The 23,174-nt window shown below is 43.4% G+C and overlaps 1 protein-coding gene across 1 annotated transcript in view; it reads right to left on the bottom strand.

Moving 5' to 3' along the window:
• Nucleotides 1-23,174, bottom strand: part of LOC110495854 (protein TANC1) — a 67,322-nt gene that overhangs the window by 19,181 nt on the left and 24,967 nt on the right. Inside the window, exons 8-9 of the mRNA XM_090208116.1 lie at nucleotides 7,613-7,729; nucleotides 360-641 (exon numbers count right to left, since the gene is read on the bottom strand). Coding sequence (XP_090064242.1) covers nucleotides 360-641; nucleotides 7,613-7,729 — 399 coding nt within the window. The remainder of the gene's footprint in view (nucleotides 1-359; nucleotides 642-7,612; nucleotides 7,730-23,174) is intronic.

Raw genomic sequence — 23,174 nt, 5'->3', positions numbered from 1 at the left:
CACACAATCAGTCATAGCTTTCAAAGGTTTTATTCCTGTATCTTTGTGTGGCTCATCCGCTAGGACCAAAATATCTGATGGACCCTGCTACTTGAGAATGATGGCTCGGAAAAAGTATGACGGATCCCAAGGTAGACAATTTCGGGTTGGCTTGCCTAGTTCTAAAATTGTCAAACTCATAATGAAAAATGTGAATGTTTAAATCACCCTTCGCTGAATGAGTAACCAACCATTCATCCTTCCATTCTGGGGTACAGGGAAGTGGCAGCTTTCTCAAAAAAGAGATGTTGCATATCAAGAGGTTCCTCCTGTTTATCATTTCAAACAAAGTACCTCCAGAGAAGGGACGTTTGTCTTACTTTTGGGGGAGGTGCAGGGGCTCTGGGTGGGGACCTGTTGCATGTGACCTCCATGACAACTGAGAGCCACCAGCCGCGAGACGACGGCCGTCTTCCCGAAGCCCACATCGCCCACGATAACGGCCCCACGGCCCTCGCAGGTGTCACTCTCCCTTAGGACCTCCTCTAGCCGATGGAACAGCCAATCACGGCCTTGGAACAGTGCATCCATGGCGTCGGCAGGAACCTCAAACAACAACGGCTTCAGCACGATGTCGCCTGATTTGAAGGGAGCGAAGCGCGCTGGACGAAGAGAAAAGAGAGAACACAGGGGTTACTAACATGACTTCCTGTTCCTTTTAAAGAGTATTGTGGTGTTCAACAATAATATAGTTGTGTATGGTGGTGTAACACAATAATTGCATGCACTAAGGCAGGATCTCAGACGGGGTCTCAACTTACTGTTGAGCGCGTTATGATATGGGGTAAAGGTTAATGTTAGGACATAGACAAACACACAATCCAGGATCCACCTTCATCCCCCAGGTGGCAGTAACCGGATTTAGATTCTGAGCTTAGCCTTGATAAGCACATAAATTACTGCCAATTAAGATGATCGTCAGTCAGAGTGCCAGTTTAGAGAGCCGTGAGACTGCTGGTTGGTTTGGTGGCCATGAGGCCTTTCATTTGGGTTTGAGTCTTTCATTTAGGCCTGTTTGTAGTTTTCCTTTTTGTATATATTTGTTCCTGTCACCATCTGAACATAATAATCCACTTCGGCTCGTCGATCCAAAGGAGTCAAGGCAGAGCTGGCCCCGGACCTAAGGTAAGGTAACGTTGATTTCTCACAAAAATGCACACATTCATTCAGGTTACAGACCATGCAACTAGACATAGGACCCCTAGACTTAAAGAGTGCAACAATAATAGCAGGTTAGTTAATCGGTTTCAAGATGCAATTTCGAAATTTGGTTGTGCATCAGAAGTTTTCATCTTGTTATGTCAGTCACTGACAGTCACTCAATTAGCCCATGTCAGCAAAACATTTTTAGATTGGTAAGTTAGTCTAGCCAGCTATCTAAACTTATAGTAACAATGGCTGAATTGCCAACCGGGTACCTAGGGCACGGGTCCCTGACCGCTGCTGACGGGTGTACAAAATCGAGCACACCACCATGCAATCTCCATAGACAAGCATTGGCAGTAGAATGGCCATGCTGAAGAGCTCAGTGACTTTCAACTTGGCACCATTAAAGGATGCCACCTTTCCAACAAGTCAGTTCGTCAAATTTCTGCCCTGCTAGAGCTTCCCCGGTCAACTGTATGTGCTGTTATTGTGAACTGGAAACGTCTAAAAATCGTCTGTCCTCGGTTGCAACACTCACTACCGAGTTCCAAACTACCTCTGGAAGCAACGTCAGGACAATGACTGTTCGTCGGCAGCTTCATTAAATGGGTTTCCATGGCCGAGCAGCCGCACACAAGTCTAAGATCACCACCATGCGTAATGCCAAGTGTCGGCTGGAGTAGTGTAAAGCTCGCCGCTATTGTACTCTTGAGCAGTGGAAACGCGTTCTCTGGAGTGATGCTTCATGCTTCACCATCTGGCAGTCCGATGGACGAATCTGGGTTTAGCAGATGCCAGGAGAACCCTACCTGCGTGAATGCATAGTGCCAACTGTAAAGTTTGGTGGGGGAGGAATAATGATCTGGGGCTGTTTTTCATAGTTCGGGCTAGGCCCCTTAGTTCCATTGAATGCAAAAATCTCAACGCTACAGCATACAATGACATTCTAGACGATTCTGTGCAGTTCGGGGAAGGCCCTTTCCTGTTTTCCTGTCCCCGTGCGAGCCAGGCCTAATCACCCAACATCAGTACCCGACCTAACTAATGCTTGTGGCTGAATGGAAGCATGTCCCCGCAGCAATGTTCCAACATCTAGTGGAAAGCCTTCCCAGAAGAGTGGAGGCTGTTATAGCAGGAAAGGGGGAACCAACTCCTTATTAGTGCCCATGATTTTGGAATGAGATGTTCGACGAGCAGGTGTCCACATAATTTTTTTCATGTAGTGTATCATTTTTGGAAATTAGCTATAAAACTGCACCTTTTTTCCCTCCACCCCATGATAAAAAAGTGTAGAATTGCAGGAAATGTACTTAAATGTTTTCTCTCCTCAGTCAAGAGGGGGTCCACTAAAAGGTTTTGGGGTCTGAGACGCCGAAGCTTCCCACCATTAGCTCTGACAAATTGAAAACTCTAGTCATTGGCGACTCCATTACCCGCAGTATTAGACTTAAAACGAATCATCCAGCGATCATACACTGTTTACCGGGGGGCAGGGCTACCGACGTTAAGGCTAATCTGAAGATGGTGCTGGCTAAAGCTAAAACTGGCGAGTGTAGAGAGTATAGAGATATTGTTATCCACGTCGGCACCAACGATGTTAGGATGAAACAGTCAGAGATCACCAAGCGCAACATAGCTTCTGCGTGTAAATCAGCTAGAAAGATGTGTCGGCATCGAGTAATTGTCTCTGGCCCCCTCCCAGTTAGGGGGAGTGATGAGCTCTACAGCAGAGTCTCACAACTCAATCGCTGGTTGAAAACTGTTTTCTGCCCCTCCCAAAAGTTTGAATTTGTAGATAATTGGCCCTCTTTCTGGGACTCACCCACAAACAGGACCAAGCCTGACCTGCTGAGGAGTGACGGACTCCATCCTAGCTGGAGGGGTGCTCTCATTTTATCTACCAACATAGACAGGGCTCTAACTCCTCTAGCTCCACAATGAAATAGGGTGCAGGCCAGGCAGCAGGCTGTTAGCCAGCCTGCCAGCATAGTGGAGTCTGCCACTAGCACAGTCAGTGTAGTCAGCTCAGCTATCACCATTGAGACCGTGTCTGTGCCTCGACCTAGGTTGGGCAAAACTAAACATGGCGGTGTTCGCCTTAGCAATCTCACTAGGATAAAGACCACCTCCATTCCTGTCATTATTGAAAGAGATCATGATACCTCACATCTCAAAATAGGGCTACTTAATGTTAGATCCCTTACTTCAAAGGCAATTATAGTCAATGAACTAATCACTGATCATAATCTTGATGTGATTGGCCTGACTGAAACATGGCTTAAGCCTGATGAATTTACTGTGTTAAATGAGGCCTCACCTCCTGGTTACACTTGTGACCATATCCCCCGTGCATCCCGCAAAGGCGGAGGTGTTGCTAACATTTACGATAGCAAATTTCAATTTACAAAAAAAAAATGACGTTTTCGTCTTTTGAGCTTCTAGTCATGAAATCTATGCAGCCTACTCAATCACTTTTTATAGCTACTGTTTACAGGCCTCCTGGGCCATATACAGCGTTCCTCACTGAGTTCCCTGAATTCCTATCGGACCTTGTAGTCATAGCGGATAATATTCTAATCTTTAGTGACTTTAATATTCACATGGAAAAGTCCACAGACCCACTCCAAAAGGCTTTCGGAGCCATCATCGACTCAGTGGGTTTTGTCCAACATGTCTCTGGACCCACTCACTGTCACAGTCATACGCTGGACCTTGTTTTGTCCCATGGAATAAATGTTGTGGATCTTAATGTTTTTCCTCATAATCCTGGACTATCGGACCACCATTTTATTACGTTTGCAATTGCAACAAATAATCTGCTCAGACCCCAACCAAGGATCATCAAAAGTCGTGCTATAAATTCACAGACAACACAAAGATTCCTTGATGTCCTTCCAGATTCCCTCTGTCTACCCAAGGACGCCAGAGGACAAAAATCAGTTAACCACCTAACTGAGGAACTCAACTTAACCTTGCGCAATACCCTAGATGCAGTTGCACCCCTAAAAACTAAAAACATTTCTCATAAGAAACTAGCTCCCTGGTACACAGAAAATACCCGAGCTCTGAAGCAAGCTTCCAGAAAATTGGAACGGAAATGGCGCCACACCAAACTGGAAGTCTTCCGACTAGCTTGGAAAGACAGTACTGTGCAGTACCGAAGAGCCCTTACTGCTGCTCGATCATCCTATTTTTCTAACTTAATTGAGGAAAATAAGAACAATCCGAAATTCCTTTTTGATACTGTCGCAAAGCTAACTAAAAAGCAGCATTCCCCAAGAGAGGATGACTTTCACTTTAGCAGTGATAAATTCATGAACTTCTTTGAGGAAAAGATTATGATTATTAGAAAGCAAATTACGGACTCCTCCTTAAATCTGCGTATTCCTTCAAAGCTCAGTTGTCCTGAGTCTGACTCTGCCAGGACCTAGGATCAAGAGAGACGCTCAAGTGTTTTAGTACTATATCTCTTGACACAATGATGAAAATAATCATGGCCTCTAAACCTTCAAGCTGCATACTGGACCCTATTCCAACTAAACTACTGAAAGAGCTGCTTCCTGTGCTTGGCCCTCCTATGTTGAACATAATAAACGGCTCTCTATCCACCGGATGTGTACCAAACTCACTAAAAGTGGCAGTAATAAAGCCTCTCTTGAAAAAGCCAAACCTTGACCCAGAAAATATAAAAAACTATCGGCCTATATCGAATCTTCCATTCCTCTCAAAAATTTTAGAAAAGGCTGTTGCGCAACAACTCACTGCCTTCCTGAAGACAAACAATGTATACGAAATGCTTCAGTCTGGTTTTAGACCCCATCATAGCACTGAGGCGGCACTTGTGAAGGTGGTAAATGACATTTTAATGGCATCGGACCGAGGCTCTGCATCTGTCCTTGTGCTCCTAGACCTTAGTGCTGCTTTTGATACCATCGATCACCACATTCTTTTGGAGAGATTGGAAACCCAAATTGGTCTACACGGACAAGTTCTGGCCTGGTTTAGATCTTATCTGTCGGAAAGATATCAGTTTGTCTCTGTGAATGGTTTGTCCTCTGACAAATCAACTGTAAATTTCGGTGTTCCTCAAGGTTCCGTTTTAGGACCACTATTGTTTTCACTATATATTTTAGCTCTTGGGGATGTTATTCGAAAACATAATGTTAACTTTCACTGCTATGCGGATGACACACAGCTGTACATCTCAATTAAACATGGTGAAGCCCCAAAATTGCCCTTGCTAGAAGAATGTGTTTCAGACATAAGGAAGTGGATGGCTGCAAACTTTCTACTTTTAAACTCGGACAAAACAGAGATGCTTGTTCTAGGTCCCAAGAAACAAAGAGATCTTCTGTTGAATCTGACAATTAATCTTAATGGTTTTACAGTCATCTCAAATAAAACTGTGAAGGACCTCGGCGTTACTCTGGACCCTGATCTCTCTTTTGAAGAACATATCAAGACCATTTCAAGGACAGCTTTTTTCCATCTACGTAACATTGCAAAAATCAGAAACTTTCTGTCCAAAAATGATGCAGAAAAATTAATCCATGCTTTTGTCACTTCTAGGTTAGACTACTGCAATGCTCTACTTTCCGGCTACCCGGATAAAGCACTAAATAAACTTCAGTTAGTGCTAAATACGGCTGCTAGAATCCTGGCTAGAACCAAAAAATTTGATCATATTACTCCAGTGCTAGCCTCCCTACACTGGCTTCCTGTCAAAGCAAGGGCTGATTTCAAGGTTTTACTGCTAACCTACAAAGCATTACATGGGCTTGCTCCTACCTATCTCTCTGATTTGGTCCTGCCGTACATACCTACACGTACGCTACGGTCACAAGACGCAGGCCTCCTAATTGTCCCTAGAATTTTTAAGCAAACAGCTGGAGGCAGGGCTTTCTCCTATAGAGCTCAATTTTTATGGAACGGTCTGCCTACCCATGTCAGAGACGCAAACTCGGTCTCAACCTTTAAGTCTCTACTGAAGACTCATCTCTTCAGTGGGTCATATGATTGAGTGTAGTCTGGCCCAGGAGTGGGAGGGTGAACGGAAAGGCTCTGGAGCAACGAACCGCCCTTGCTGTCTTTGCCTGGCCGGTTCCCCTCTTTCCACTGAGATTCTCTGCCTCTAACCCTATTACAGGGGCTGAGTCACTGGCTTTACTGGGGCTCTCTTATGCCGTCCCTGGAGGGGGTGCGTCACCTGAGTGGGTTGAGTCACTGATGTGGTCATCCTGTCTGGGTTGGCGCCCCCCCCCCCCCCCCCCCCTTGGGTTGTGCCGTGGCGGAGGTCTTTGTGGGCTATACTCAGCCTTGTCTCAGGATGGTAAGTTGGTGGTTGAAGATATCCCTCTAGTGGTGTGGGGGCTGTGCTTTGGCAAAGTGGGTGGGGTTATATCCTTCCTGTTTGGCCCTGTCCGGGGGTGTCCTCGGAGTGGGCCACAGTGTCTCCTGACCCCTCCTGTCTCAGCCTCCAGTATTTATGCTGCAGTAGTTTATGTGTCGGGGGGCTAGGGTCAGTTTGTTATATCTGGAGTACTTCTCCTGTCCTATTTGGTGTCCTGTGTGAATCTAAGTGTGCGTTCTCTAATTCTCTCCTTCTCTCTTTCTCTCTCTCGGAGGACCTGAGCCCTAGGACCATGCCCCAGGACTACCTGACATGATGACTCCTTGCTGTCCCCAGTCCACCTGGCTGTGCTGCTGCTCCAGTTTCAACTGTTCTGCCTTATTATTATTCGACCATGCTGGTCATTTATGAACATTTGAACATCTTGGCCATGTTCTGTTATAATCTCCACCCGGCACAGCCTGAAGAGGACTGGCCATCCCACATATGCTCTCTCTAATTCTCTCTTTCTTTCTCTCTCTCGGAGGACCTGAGCCCTAGGACCATGCCCCAGGAATACCTGACATGATGACTCCTTGCTGTCCCCAGTCCACCTGACTGTGCTGCTGCTCCAGTTTCAACTATTCTGCCTTATTATTATTCGACCATGTTGGTCATTTATGAACATTTGAACATCTTGACCATGTTTTGTTATAATCTCCACCCGGCACAGCCAGAAGAGGACTGGCCACCCCACATAGCCTGGTTCCTCTCTAGGTTTCTTCCTAGGTTTTGGCCTTTCTAGGGAGTTTTTCCTAGCCACCGTGCTTCTACACCTGCATTGCTTGCTGTTTGGGGTTTTAGGCTGGGTTTCTGTACAGCACTTTGAGATATCAGCTGATGTACAAAGGGCTATATAAATACATTTGATTTGATTTTGATTTGATTTTGCCTGTGAAGTGGTGAGGGGGCCCGACCAAATATTGCCTAGGGCCCCCAAAAGGCTACTGCCGGCCCTGCACACACACATGCCTGCATAAATGCCTGCATGCACGTATATACACACACACACACACACACACACAAACATTACCATACCTTTGGCGTCCCTTCCCCCTGTGCTGTTCCAGGGCTGTTTGATGGAGCTTCGCTGGGGAGCAGCACTCCGTTGATCATCCAGGGAGCTCAGATCCTCCAGCTTAGTGGAACTAGTGGCTGCAGGGGAAGACATGAGAGACAGAATGAAGGAGAAGAGAAGTAGAGAAGTAGAAAATAAAGAATGAGGGAAAGCAGGAAAGAGAGCTTTTTATAGAGTTGTTTCATTCGTTTTGCCTTCAAGGTAGAACATCTTAAACATTTGGGAATAAAATGAACAAACCCCTTCATCGCCAAACAGTATAACTATGGAGCTCTGTCCCCATTTCAACCTACTGTTCTATGGCACCCCAATTATTTTCAAACATGTTTACTATATTGGGCCTCATATCGGCCATTTTCGCCAAGTGTGAGCAGTGCTAAGAGCAGATGCAAGGCATGTCCCGTCAGCCAATCAAAAAATGGAAAAAAAAATGAAGACTGTTTAAATGAATGAGGTTTTCTCAAATCAGTCTACTTTCATGCTGAAAGTATTATATGTAATGTAATGTAGTTACTCGAATCTGGCTTATTGCGAGGTCAATAACTGGGCAACATAAAATCAAAGTATAGAAGTAGAAAGCTATCAAAGTTTACTTCCGGTCCTCCTCATCTTCCCTCACATCAGTAGCCCGCACGCACAGTAGGTGCATTGTTATGTTTCCCCGGTTGCCATGTTGATTTCCTTTCTAGGCCTACACATACACAAAGCTGCCCAGCAAATATAGCCAGACTTTTATACTGCCGTGGAGGTGCATGTACAATACCGATTACTAGGTCACTACGATTTGGCTGGACGGAATCGTTAAACTAAGCCCCGTATGGGTGAGCATAAAATAAAGGGAAATTCTCAAAGCTGCAAAGAGAACTTTGATGACCTCATATCTAGCCGGGGAATTCTGGCGGAGACCTCCTCCCAGGTAATACCAGTGATGGCAATACTGGCTGCAGTAACCCATGAGGGGCTGGGGTCGCACGTGGACATTCACAAAGGGGGAATAACACTGTTGTCCTGGCGGCGCAGCATAAGTCTTAGCGGTCTGACTGCACAGAAGTGCCGGGGGAAGAAGGGTCTTCTCTGGGGACCAGCATGCATGTGTTGAGGGGGAGGCGGGTTTCCGGGCTCCATCAGCCAGGACTAGACATTACACACTCAAAATCTACCCATCCCGGAACATTTTGGCACTCCTGTTGAACGGCTACAGCAGTACGCGCAACTCTACTCTTGAGCAGGGCTCGAGGGTGGAACAACTGTGTGGAGGGTCTGTCGGATGACTCGTGTGCAAGAGCTTGAAGTTGAGTGTGTGTGTGGTGTGTGTGTGTTTGTAGGTGAATGTACGAGTGGAAGGGGAGAGGTGTTCGAGATGTGTATGTGTGTGTGGGGGGCGCGTGTGTGTGCATGCATCCCACAACCGAGGCTATAGGGATGGGATGGAATGTCAAGCGATAACATAAAATAATATCTGCTTCCCTAAATATAAATGTTCTACTGCCGGTTGCTTTGTCAAAAGGTAGCTATCCTTTTGGAGGAAGTGGCTACATTATTACGCATACTGTCCCGTCAAATGTGAAAGAAATGAAGGTATTCAGAAAAAATCAATACAAACACTAAAGTTATGTAGTACAACTGAGACAAAGGGTCAGAACTGCTTAGCGCTGCTGAATTGGTTGTAAGTGGGTGGCACCTCGTGCTCTTTTCAAGAGATGGGTCCCAACTTCTTATGGGTCCAAGGATCCCTGTGTATAGGGGTGGACAACTGGAGGTATACTTAGTCTGCTGCTGGAGTTACAGTTTGCATAGCAGTGCATCTATCACGGTACAGCTACAGTTTGCATAGCAGTGCATCTATCATGGTACAGCTACAGTTTGCATAGCAGTGCATCTATCACGGTACAGCTACAGTTTGTACAGCAGTGCATCTATCACGGTACAGCTACAGTTTGTATAGCAGTGCATCTATCATGGTACAGCTACAGTTTGTATAGCAGTGCATCTATCATGGTACAGCTACAGTTTGCATAGCAGTGCATCTATCATGGTACAGCTACAGTTTGTATAGCAGTGCATCTATCACGGTACAGCTACAGTTTGTATAGCAGTGCATCTATCACGGTACAGCTACAGTTTGTACAGCAGTGCATCTATCATGGTACAGCTACAGTTTGTATAGCAGTGCATCTATCACGGTACAGCTACAGTTTGTATAGCAGTGCATCTATCACGGTACAGCTACAGTTTGTACAGCAGTGCATCTATCACGGTACAGCTACAGTTTGTATAGCAGTGCATCTATCACGGTACAGCTACAGTTTGTATAGCAGTGCATCTATCACGGTACAGCTACAGTTTGTATAGCAGTGCATCTATCACGGTACAGCTACAGTTTGCATAGCAGTGCATCTATCACGGTACAGCTACAGTTTGTATAGCAGTGCATCTATCACGGTACAGCTACAGTTTGTATAGCAGTGCATCTATCACGGTACAGCTACAGTTTGTATAGCAGTGCATCTATCACGGTACAGCTACAGTTTGCATAGCAGTGCATCTATCATGGTACAGCTACAGTTTGTATAGCAGTGCATCTATCACGGTACAGCTACAGTTTGTATAGCAGTGCATCTATCACGGTACAGTTACAGTTTGTATAGCAGTGCATCTATCACGGTACAGCTACAGTTTGTACAACAGTGCATCTATCATGGTACAGCTACAGTTTGTATAGCAGTGCATCTATCACGGTACAGCTACAGTTTGTATAGCAGTGCATCTATCACGGTACAGCTACAGTTTGTATAGCAGTGCATCTATCACGGTACAGCTACAGTTTGTATAGCAGTGCATCTATCATGGTACAGCTACAGTTTGTACAGCAGTGCATCTATCACGGTACAGCTACAGTTTGTATAGCAGTGCATCTATCACGGTACAGCTACAGTTTGTATAGCAGTGCATCTATCACGGTACAGCTACAGTTTGTACAGCAGTGCATCTATCACGGTACAGCTACAGTTTGTATAGCAGTGCATCTATCACGGTACAGCTACAGTTTGCATAGCAGTGCATCTATCACGGTACAGCTACAGTTTGTATAGCAGTGCATCTATCACGGTACAGCTACAGTTTGTATAGCAGTGCATCTATCACGGTACAGCTACAGTTTGTATAGCAGTGCATCTATCACGGTACAGCTACAGTTTGCATAGCAGTGCATCTATCATGGTACAGCTACAGTTTGTATAGCAGTGCATCTATCACGGTACAGCTACAGTTTGTATAGCAGTGCATCTATCACGGTACAGTTACAGTTTGTATAGCAGTGCATCTATCACGGTACAGCTACAGTTTGTACAGCAGTGCATCTATCACGGTACAGCTACAGTTTGTACAGCAGTGCATCTATCACGGTACAGCTACAGTTTGTACAGCAGTGCATCTATCATGGTACAGCTACAGTTTGTACAGCAGTGCATCTATCACGGTACAGCTACAGTTTGTATAGCAGTGCATCTATCACGGTACAGCTACAGTTTGTATAGCAGTGCATCTATCACGGTACAGCTACAGTTTGTATAGCAGTGCATCTATCACGATACAGCTACAGTTTGTATAGCAGTGCATCTATCATGGTACAGCTACAGTTTGTACAGCAGTGCATCTATCACGGTACAGCTACAGTTTGTATAGCAGTGCATCTATCACGGTACAGCTACAGTTTGTATAGCAGTGCATCTATCACGGTACAGCTACAGTTTGTACAGCAGTGCATCTATCACGGTACAGCTACAGTTTGTATAGCAGTGCATCTATCATGGCACAGCTACAGTTTGTATAGCAGTGCATCTATCACGGTACAGCTACAGTTTGTATAGCAGTGCATCTATCACGGTACAGCTACAGTTTGTATAGCAGTGCATCTATCACGGTACAGCTACAGTTTGTATAGCAGTGCATCTATCACGGTACAGCTACAGTTTGTATAGCAGTGCATCTATCACGGTACAGCTACAGTTTGTACAGCAGTGCATCTATCACGGTACAGCTACAGTTTGTATAGCAGTGCATCTATCACGGTACAGCTACAGTTTGTATAGCAGTGCATCTATCACGGTACAGCTACAGTTTGTATAGCAGTGCATCTATCACGGTACAGCTACAGTTTGTATAGCAGTGCATCTATCACGGTACAGCTACAGTTTGTACAGCAGTGCATCTATCACGGTACAGCTACAGTTTGTATAGCAGTGCATCTATCACGGTACAGCTACAGTTTGTATAGCAGTGCATCTATCACGGTACAGCTACAGTTTGTATAGCAGTGCATCTATCACGGTACAGCTACAGTTTGTATAGCAGTGCATCTATCACGGTACAGCTACAGTTTGTACAGCAGTGCATCTATCATGGCACAGCTACAGTTTGTATAGCAGTGCATCTATCACGGTACAGCTACAGTTTGTATAGCAGTGCATCTATCACGGTACAGCTACAGTTTGTATAGCAGTGCATCTATCACGGTACAGCTACAGTTTGTATAGCAGTGCATCTATCATGGCACAGCTACAGTTTGTACAGCAGTGCATCTATCATGGTACAGCTACAGTTTGTACAGCAGTGCATCTATCACGGTACAGCTACAGTTTGTACAGCAGTGCATCTATCACGGTACAGCTACAGTTTGTACAGCAGTGCATCTATCACGGTAGAGCTACAGTTTGTATAGCAGTGCATCTATCACGGTACAGCTACAGTTTGTATAGCAGTGCATCTATCACGGTACAGCTACAGTTTGTACAGCAGTGCATCTATCACGGTACAGCTACAGTTTGTACAGCAGTGCATCTATCACGGTACAGCTACAGTTTGTATAGCAGTGCATCTATCACGGTACAGCTACAGTTTGTATAGCAGTGCATCTATCACGGTACAGCTACAGTTTGTACAGCAGTGCATCTATCACGGTACAGCTACAGTTTGTATAGCAGTGCATCTATCACGGTACAGCTACAGTTTGTACAGCAGTGCATCTATCACGGTACAGTTACAGTTTGCATAGCAGTGCATCTATCATGGTACAGCTACAGTTTGTATAGCAGTGCATCTATCACGGTACAGCTACAGTTTGTACAGCAGTGCATCTATCATGGTACAGCTACAGTTTGTACAGCAGTGCATCTATCACGGTACAGCTACAGTTTGTATAGCAGTGCATCTATCACGGTACAGCTACAGTTTGTATAGCAGTGCATCTATCACGGTACAGCTACAGTTTGTATAGCAGTGCATCTATCACGGTACAGCTACAGTTTGTATAGCAGTGCATCTATCATGGTACAGCTACAGTTTGTACAGCAGTGCATCTATCACGGTACAGCTACAGTTTGTATAGCAGTGCATCTATCACGGTACAGCTACAGTTTGTACAGCAGTGCATCTATCACGGTACAGCTACAGTTTGTACAGCAGTGCATCTATCACGGTACAGCTACAGTTTGTATAGCAGTGCATCTATCATGGCACAGCTACAGTTTGTATAGCAGTGCATCTATCATGGCACAGCTACAGTTTGTACAGCAGTGCATCTATCATGGTACAGCTACAGTTTGTACAGCAGTGCATCTATCATGGTACAGCTACAGTTTGCATAGCAGTGCATCTATCACGGTACAGCTACAGTTTGTATAGCAGTGCATCTATCACGGTACAGTTACAGTTTGCATAGCAGTGCATCTATCATGGTACAGCTACAGTTTGTATAGCAGTGCATCTATCACGGTACAGCTACAGTTTGTACAGCAGTGCATCTATCACGGTACAGCTACAGTTTGTATAGCAGTGCATCTATCACGGTACAGCTACAGTTTGTATAGCAGTGCATCTATCACGGTACAGTTACAGTTTGTACAGCAGTGCATCTATCACGGTACAGCTACAGTTTGTACAGCAGTGCATCTATCACGGTACAGCTACAGTTTGTACAGCAGTGCATCTATCACGGTACAGCTACAGTTTGTATAGCAGTGCATCTATCACGGTACAGCTACAGTTTGTATAGCAGTGCATCTATCACGGTACAGTTACAGTTTGTACAGCAGTGCATCTATCACGGTACAGCTACAGTTTGTACAGCAGTGCATCTATCATGGTACAGCTACAGTTTGCATAGCAGTGCATCTATCACGGTACAGCTACAGTTTGTACAGCAGTGCATCTATCATGGTACAGCTACAGTTTGTACAGCAGTGCATCTATCACGGTACAGCTACAGTTTGTATAGCAGTGCATCTATCACGGTACAGCTACAGTTTGTATAGCAGTGCATCTATCACGGTACAGCTACAGTTTGTATAGCAGTGCATCTATCACGGTACAGCTACAGTTTGTATAGCAGTGCATCTATCACGGTACAGCTACAGTTTGTATAGCAGTGCATCTATCACGGTACAGCTACAGTTTGTACAGCATTGCATCTATCATGGTACAGCTACAGTTTGTACAGCAGTGCATCTATCATGGCACAGCTACAGTTTGTATAGCAGTGCATCTATCATGGCACAGCTACAGTTTGCATAGCAGTGCATCTATCACGGTACAGCTACAGTTTGTATAGCAGTGCATCTATCACGGTACAGCTACAGTTTGTATAGCAGTGCATCTATCACGGTACAGCTACAGTTTGTATAGCAGTGCATCTATCATGGTACAGCTACAGTTTGTATAGCAGTGCATCTATCATGGTACAGCTACAGTTTGTATAGCAGTGCATCTATCACGGTACAGCTACAGTTTGTACAGCAGTGCATCTATCACGGTACAGCTACAGTTTGTATAGCAGTGCATCTATCACGGTACAGCTACAGTTTGTATAGCAGTGCATCTATCACGGTACAGCTACAGTTTGTATAGCAGTGCATCTATCACGGTACAGCTACAGTTTGTACAGCAGTGCATCTATCACGGTACAGCTACAGTTTGTACAGCAGTGCATCTATCACGGTACAGCTACAGTTTGTATAGCAGTGCATCTATCATGGTACAGCTACAGTTTGTATAGCAGTGCATCTATCACGGTACAGCTACAGTTTGTATAGCAGTGCATCTATCATGGTACAGCTACAGTTTGTATAGCAGTGCATCTATCACGGTACAGCTACAGTTTGCATAGCAGTGCATCTATCATGGCACAGCTACAGTTTGCATAGCAGTGCATCTATCACGGTACAGCTACAGTTTGTATAGCAGTGCATCTATCACGGTACAGCTACAGTTTGTATAGCAGTGCATCTATCACGGTACAGCTACAGTTTGTATAGCAGTGCATCTATCATGGTACAGCTACAGTTTGTATAGCAGTGCATCTATCACGGTACAGCTACAGTTTGCATAGCAGTGCATCTATCACGGTACAGCTACAGTTTGTACAGCAGTGCATCTATCATGGCACAGCTACAGTTTGTACAGCAGTGCATCTATCATGGTACAGCTACAGTTTGTACAGCAGTGCATCTATCATGGCACAGCTACAGTTTGCATAGCAGTGCATCTATCATGGCACAGCTACAGTTTGCATAGCAGTGCATCTATCATGGCACATCTATGTGGATAATGGACAGGTATTGATTCTGGTGGTACTGGTAAGCATGGATAAGTATTTCATGTATTAAGGATAGTGGTTAGTATCTCAAAATGTAACCCATCGTGGTAACTGATGAATTGAATTGCAGCTAGCTATAATTCTAATGGTTTGGCTGATTATAGGAAAAGAAGAGCAGTTTTCACATGGCTAAAGGAGAAGGATTACCATATTTATTGTTTACAGGAAACTCGTTCAATATCTTCTTGATGAAGTGGCCGGGGGAAAAAAAGAGTAGGATGGTGAAATCTATTTCTGTCATGGGCTAAGGAATTCAAAAGGTCTTATAATCCTACTGAAAGACAATCTACAGTAGATCTTGAGGTGCAATCCGGTAAAATGGATCCTCAAGGAAGATGGATTGCTTTGAATATACTACTTGATGATAAACAGATGTGGCTCATAAATATATATGGACCGAATAATGACGATCCAAACTTCTTTGAGAAAATGTATGATAATCTCATGAGTCTCCAAGATACAAATAATTATATTGTAATGGTAGGGGACTACAATACATTATACAGTATATATACACTACCGGTCAAACGTTTTAGGGCACCTACTCATTCAAGAATTTATCTTTATTTTTACTATTTTCTACATTGTAGAAACTATTAAATAACACATATGGAATTTTGTAGTAACCAAAAAAGTGATAAACAAATCAAAATATATTTTATATTTGAGATTCTTCAAATAGCCACCCTTTGCCTTGATGACAGCTTTGCACACTCTTGGCATTCTCTGAACCAGCTTCATGAGGTAGTCACCTGGAATGCATTTTAATTAACAGGTGTGCCTTATTAAAAGTTAATATGTGGAATTTCTTTCCTTCTTTACGTGTTTGAGCCAATCAGTTGTGTTGTGACAAGATATGGGTGGTATACAGAAGATAGCCCTATTTGGTAAAATACCAAATCCATATTATGACAAGAACAGCTCAAATAAGCAAAGAGAAACAACAGTCCATCATTACTTTAAGACACGAAGGTCAGTCAATTAGGGAACATTTCAAGAACTTTAAAAGTTTCTTCAAATGCAGTCACCAAAACATCAAGCGCTATAAGGAAACTGGCTCTTATGAGGACTGCCACAGGAATGGAAGACCCAGAGTTACTTCTGCTGCAGAGGGTAAGTTCATTAAAGACCAGCCTCAGAAATTGCAGCCAAAATAAATAAGTAACAGACACATCTCAACATCAACTGTTCAGAGGAGACTGTGTGAATCAGGCCTTCATGGTCGAAGTGCTGCAAAGGACACCAATAATAAGAAGAGACTTGCTTGGGCCAAGAAACACAAGCAATGGACATTAGACCGGTGGAAATTTGTCCTTTGGTCTGGAGTCCAAATTGGAGATTTTTGGTTCCAACCGCAATGTCTTTGTGAGACACGGTGTAGATGAACGGATGATCTCTGCATGTGTATTTCCCACCATAAAACATGGAGGAGGAGGTGTTATGGTGTGGGGGTGTTTTGCTGGTGACACTGTCTGTGATTTATTTAGAATTCAAGGCACACTTAACCAGCATGGCTGCCACAGCATTCTGCAGCGATACGCCATCCCATCTGGTTTGGGCTTAGTGGGACTATCAGTTGTTTTCAACAGGACAATGACCAACACACCTCCAGGCTGTGTAAGGGCTATTTGACCAAGAAGGAGAGTGATGGAGTGCTGCATCAGATGACCTGGCCTCCACAATCCCCTGACCTCAACCAAATTGAGATTGTTTGTGATGAGTCGGACCGCAGAGTGAAGGAAAAGCAGCCATCAAGTGCTCAGCATATGTGGGAACTCCTTCAAGACTGTTGGAAAGGCATTCCAGGTGAAGCTGGTTGAGAGAATGCCAAGAGTGTGCAAATTGGATGGAGAACGGCAAAAAAAATGCACCAAGTTTTCCTTAAACCTTCAATATAGCGACCAAAAATAATCTACAAAATGTTGTTACAAACAATGGAGAAATCCTTATCTCACCAAAGGAGATTTTTTGAAAGTGGAGTCATGCATCCTCCGACACAACACCCGCCAGCTTACCCCGGAAGCCAGTCGCACCAATGTGTCAGAGGAAACACTGTTCAACTGGCACCCGGCCCGCCACAAGGAGTCGCTAGAGCACGATGAGCCAAGTAAAGCCCCATCGGCCAAACCCTCCCCTAACCAGGACAATACCAATTGTGCGCCGTCCTATGTGACTCCCAGCCACGGCCGGTTGTGGCACAGCCCGGGAAATGAACCCGATGCAATGCAGTTGTAACGGCTTTCTTCGGTAGAAGAGTCAGACCAAAATGTGGCGTGTAGATTGCGATCCATGTTTATTAAACTGAAGCAACATGAATCTAAATACAAACACTACAAAACAATAAACGTAACGAAAACCGAAACAGCCTAATACTCATGCACATAAACACAGAATAAGGACAATCACCCACAAACACACAGTGAAACCCAGGCTACCTAAATATGGCTCCCAATCAGAGACAATGACTAACACCTGCCTCTGATTGAGAACCATATCAGGCCAGACATAGAAATAGACAAACAAGACATCCAACATAGAATGCCCACCCAGCTCACGTCCTGACCAACACTAAAACAAGGAAAACACACACGAACGATGGTCAGAACGTGACAGCAGTGCCTTAAACCTCTGCGCCACTCGGGAGGCCTAAATAAAACATTTTAAACAAAGGTTCTCTTGTCAAGTTCTTACAATCTCAATTAACGATGAGTTTTGTGAAACCCTTCTCCCCAAAAAATTATCTTAAACTATCTGCGACACTAAAAATATCTTGTGGTGGCCTATTTACACAGGACGAACTACGGTTGGCAAATGATTCCTTCAGACGGGGAAAACCCCTGGTCTCGATGGCATTCCAATAGAGATATATCTGCTGAGAGCTCCACTACTACCATGTTTTAATTACTCGTATTTCCTGTAAATGGCAAACTATCGGACACACAAAAAGAGGGACTGATCTCTCTAGAATTAAAAAGGTCCTACTGGACATTATCCTTCACGATCAGACGGGATTCTTAAAATGATGATATATAGGAGACAACATTAGACTATACTACAGGGAAACCTGTAATCTTTATAGCAGATTTTGAGACAGCCTCGATACAGCAGATCTAGAATCAGTTTATAAGTGCCTAGATTTTCTTCAGCTTTTGAGAATCTCTCATAAGATGGATAAAAGTAATGTACAACAACCCGGAAACTATTCAGACCCCTTGACCTTTTCCACATTTTGTTATGTTATTCTGGAGAATAAAAGCCGACTCGTGAGAATTTATTTTTTATTTTTGTCCTTAAGTCAGAGAATGTTAAACAGGCATATTTGTATAACGAACGTGAGTTTGGAGGGTTAAAACTATGAAATATTAAGACATTAAACCTCTTACTTAAAGCCTCCATTATACCAAAATGATATCTAAATCCAAACGGGTTTTCCAGCAGGCTACTAAGAGAAGCACATTCACGCTCAAAAGTGGTCTCTTTGCCGCTATGTAGATTAAAACCAACCTTTCCCAGTGGATTGACAATGGAACCCTGTTTAAAGTCTCATCCGTTTGAAATGAAGCCATGCAGAGATGGTTACAATTCCAATTTCATCCTTCAGAAGAGTCTGAACAAATACGACAGCAAATAGTACGTCTAAACTACAACGTACTGATAAAGGAAATAACTATTTTATTGTACAAAAAAAATGATAAGAAAGGTATCGTGTTTATGAATGACATTGAGAATAAGGACAGTAAAATGTTGAGAAACGAGCAATTAACAAAGGAGTATGGGGATGTATGATCAATACCAAAGTTTAACCAACTCATCACAGCTCTGCCACAAAAAAAATGTCGGGCAATTACTCAAAAGAGAAAGGAATTAATTAGTTTGTCTGCCGTCAATCAAAAACCATGCATGGCTTAAAATGACTAGTATAAACGGTCAAATATATCATGTGCACTTCAAAACGAGAGGTTTGACAACTATTCAGGAATACAATTCCAGATAATTGGGAAGAGATGTTCGATGTCTCAATACCATGGCACCGGGTTTATGAACTGTTATACAAAAATTGACGCATCAATCCCTTCTTTTCAATTGAAACGATCATATAATGTTCTCGCCACAAAAAGAATGCTCAATATATGGGGTGAGGCCTGTGCACACTGCAACGAAGAAACGTGACCAATAGATGATCTCTTTGGTACTGTGATCTCTTTGGCGGCTCACTTTTGGAGTCAGATCCAGGAATGTCTGTTGAGTCAAAAATGTGTGTGTTCAGATGGCTGTAGAAACAGCACTGTTTGGAGATCTAAAAAACTAAGATCAATCCATGGAGAATATGATTATACTCTTAGTTAAAGTATTTACTTTTAGGACAAATAGAGAGGTTCAAGACCCTCATAAGACGTCAACGTGAAATAGAATGACATGTATTGCTAAAATAAATAGTAAAATGATAACGTAGTGGGAAAGATGGGTTAGTCTGTCAATATCTGAGGGTTGGAATTGAGATTAGAGGGATTGGTTGACTTGACGATGCACTTAGAGTCCAGTGCAAATGGGAGGAGGCTATATGTACGATGCATTCGGAAAATATTCAGACCCCTTCACTTTTCCACATTTTGTAATGTTGTTGCCTTATTCGAAATTGGATTCAATCTACCCACAATACCCCATAATGATAAAGCAAAAACAGATTTTTTCAAATGTTTGCACATTTATAAAAAATACAAAACTGAAATACCACATTTACATAAGCTTAGTACTTTGTTGAAGCACCTTGGGCAGCGATTACAGCCTTGAGTCTTCTTAGGTATGATGCTACAAGCTTGGCAAACCTGTATTTGGGGAGTTTCTCCCATTCTTCTCTGCAGATCCTCTCAAGCTCTGTCAGGTTAGATGGGAAGTGTCGCTGCACTGCTATTTTCAGGTCTCTCCAGAGATGTTCGATCGGGTTCAAGTCCAGGCTTTAGGTGGGCCACTCTAGGACATTCAGAGACTTGTCTCCAAGCCACTCCTGCGTTGTCTTGGCTGTGTGCTTAGAGTCATTGTCCTGTTGGAAGGTGAACCTTCGCCCCAGTCTGAACGCTCTGGAGAAGGTTTTCATCAAGAATCTCTCTGTAGTTCACTCCGTTCATCTTTCCCTCAATCCTGACTAGTCTCCCAGTCTCTGCCACTGAATAACATCCCCACAGCACGATGCTGCCACCACCATGCTTCACCGTAGGGATGGTGCCAGGTTTCCTTCAGACGTGACTCTTGGCATTTAGGCCAAAGAGTTCAATCTTGGTTTCATCAATCCAGATAATCTTCTTTCTCATGGTCTTGAGAGTCTTTTAGGTGCCTTTTGGCAAACTCCAAGTGGGCTGTCATGTGCCTTTAACTGAGGAGTGGCTTCCGTCTGGCCACTCTAACATAAAGTCCTGATTGTTGAGTGCTGCAGAGATGGTTGTCCTTGTGGAAGGTTATCCAATCTCCACAGAGGAACTCTGCAGCTCTGTCAGAGTGACCATCAGGTTCTTGGTCACCTCCCCGATTTTGTTTTTATTTGGATCTCTTTTAGTCCCCATTGGGACTAATCTTCCAAGAGTCCTTAAACATTAAAATACAATTCATAATACAAACACACTTTAACATATAACACACTATTACAAACATACATAATATACTAACATAATGATCCAATAAATACTCAATCTAAAAATATTGATTCTTCATCTACTATAGTCCCACAACATTTCTATGTATTATATTTAAATCGTTTTAAAATAATGTTTACATTTATATATTGAAAGGTTTCTGGTTTGCTCAGTTAATTTATTCCATTTCTTTATTGCTCTAAATCGAAATGTTCTTTTGCCTATTTCTATTTTCTGTCTGGACAACGCATAGATGGTGGACAATCTATTCCTAGTATTTACGGAATGTCTGTCTCTTACCAACTGAATACCGTTGTGAATAGAACTTGGCCGTTTTAAATTCTGTATATTATGAAATAAAATAAGCATGTTCCTTTCAATTATCTTATTGATCGATGACCAACCAAGAACATTGCGCATGACTGCAACAGAAGAACCATATCTCCACCTTAAAACAATCCTGGCTGCTTTATTCTGTGCATTCTGCAGCCTCCTAACTTCACTTGATGATGCATTTCCCCAGACCACCGAACAGTAGTTCACCTGCCTCTCAATTAATGCTTGTGTTATTTGCTGAATAATTTTTCCTGGTAAATATTTAGCTATCCTTCTGATTATGAATTCTGTTTTAATTATGAATTCTGTTTTTTTTTACATAGATGAGTTATTTCAGGCGACCATGATAAGCAGTTGTCTAGCTGCACTCCCAATAGTTTGGTTTCTGACACTTCTTCAATTTGTACTCCTCCCATACTTAATTGTATCCATTGCTGTTTTGGCCTTTTCCTAGTGGAACAGACCAACATAACTTTGGTTTTCTTTGTGTTTAAAACAAGTTTGTTTTGGCAAACCCACTCCCTGATATTCTCCAAATCTCCTTGTAAAGCTTGCTGTACCTGTTGAACCGATTGTCTTGCTGCATAAATTGTAGTATCGTCTGCAAATATAGTAGTTTGAGTTTCAGCTAAGGCATAGGGAAGGTCGTTAGTATACAGTGGGGCAAAAAAGTATTTAGTCAGCCACCAATTCTGTAAGTTCTCCCACTTAAAAAGATGAGAGAGGCCTGTAATTGTCATCATAGGTACACTTCAACTATGACAGAAAAAATGAGAAAAAAAAACAGAAAATCACATTGTAGGATTTTTAATGAATTTATTTGCAAATTATGGTGGAAAATAAGTATTTGGTCAATAACAAAAGTTTATCTCAATACTTTGTTATATACCCTTTGTTGGCAATGACAGAGGTCAAACGTTTTCTGTAAGTCTTCACAAGGTTTTCACACACTGTTGCTGGTATTTTGGCCCATTCCTCCATGCAGATCTCCTCTAGAGCAGTGATGTTTTGGGGCTGTTGCTGGGCAACACAGACTTTCAACTCCCTCCAAAGATTTTCTATGGGGTTGAGATCTGGAGACCGGCTAGGCCACTCCAGGACCTTGAAATGCTTCTTACGAAGCCACTCCTTCTTTGCCCGGGTTGTGTGTTTGGGATCATTGTCATGCTGAAAGACTCAGCCACGTTTCATCTTCAATGCCCTTGCTGATGGAAGGAGGTTTTCACTCAAAATCTCACGATACATGGCCCCATTCATTCTTTCCTTTACACGGATCAGTCGTCCTGGTCCCTTTGCAGAAAAACAGCCCCAAAGCATGATGTTTCCACCCCCATGCTTCACAGTAGGTATGGTGTTCTTTGGATGCAACTCAGCATTCTTTGTCCTCCAAACACGCCGAGTTGAGTTTTTACCAAAAAGTTATATTTTGGTTTCATCTGACCATATGACATTCTCCCAATCTTCTTCTGGATCATCCAAATGCTCTCTAGCAAACTTCAGACGGGCCTGGACATGTACTGGCTTAAGCAGGGGGACACGTCTGGCACTGCAGGATTTGAGTCCTTGACGGCGTAGTGTGTTACTGATGGTAGGCTTTGTTACTTTGGTCCCAGCTCTCTGCAGGTCATTCACTAGGTCCCCCCGTGTGGTTCTGGGATTTTTGCTCACCGTTCTTGTGATCATTTTGACCCCATGGGGTGAGATCTTGCGTGGAGCCCCAGATCGAGGGAGATTATCAGTGGTCTTGTATGTCTTCCATTTCCTAATAATTGCTCCCACAGTTGATTTCTTCAAACCAAGCTGCTTACCTATTGCAGATTCAGTCTTCCCAGCCTGGTGCAGGTCTAAAATGTTGTTTCTGGTGTCCTTTGACAGCTCTTTGGTCTTGGCCATAGTGTAGTTTGGAGT

The sequence above is a fragment of the Oncorhynchus mykiss genome, chromosome 18, assembly GCF_057628025.1.
Source record: "Oncorhynchus mykiss isolate SJ-2025 chromosome 18, ASM5762802v1, whole genome shotgun sequence".
Lineage (NCBI taxonomy): Eukaryota > Metazoa > Chordata > Actinopteri > Salmoniformes > Salmonidae > Oncorhynchus > Oncorhynchus mykiss.
Note: the sequence above shows the minus strand (reverse complement) of the source record. Positions and strands in the feature narration are given on the sequence as shown.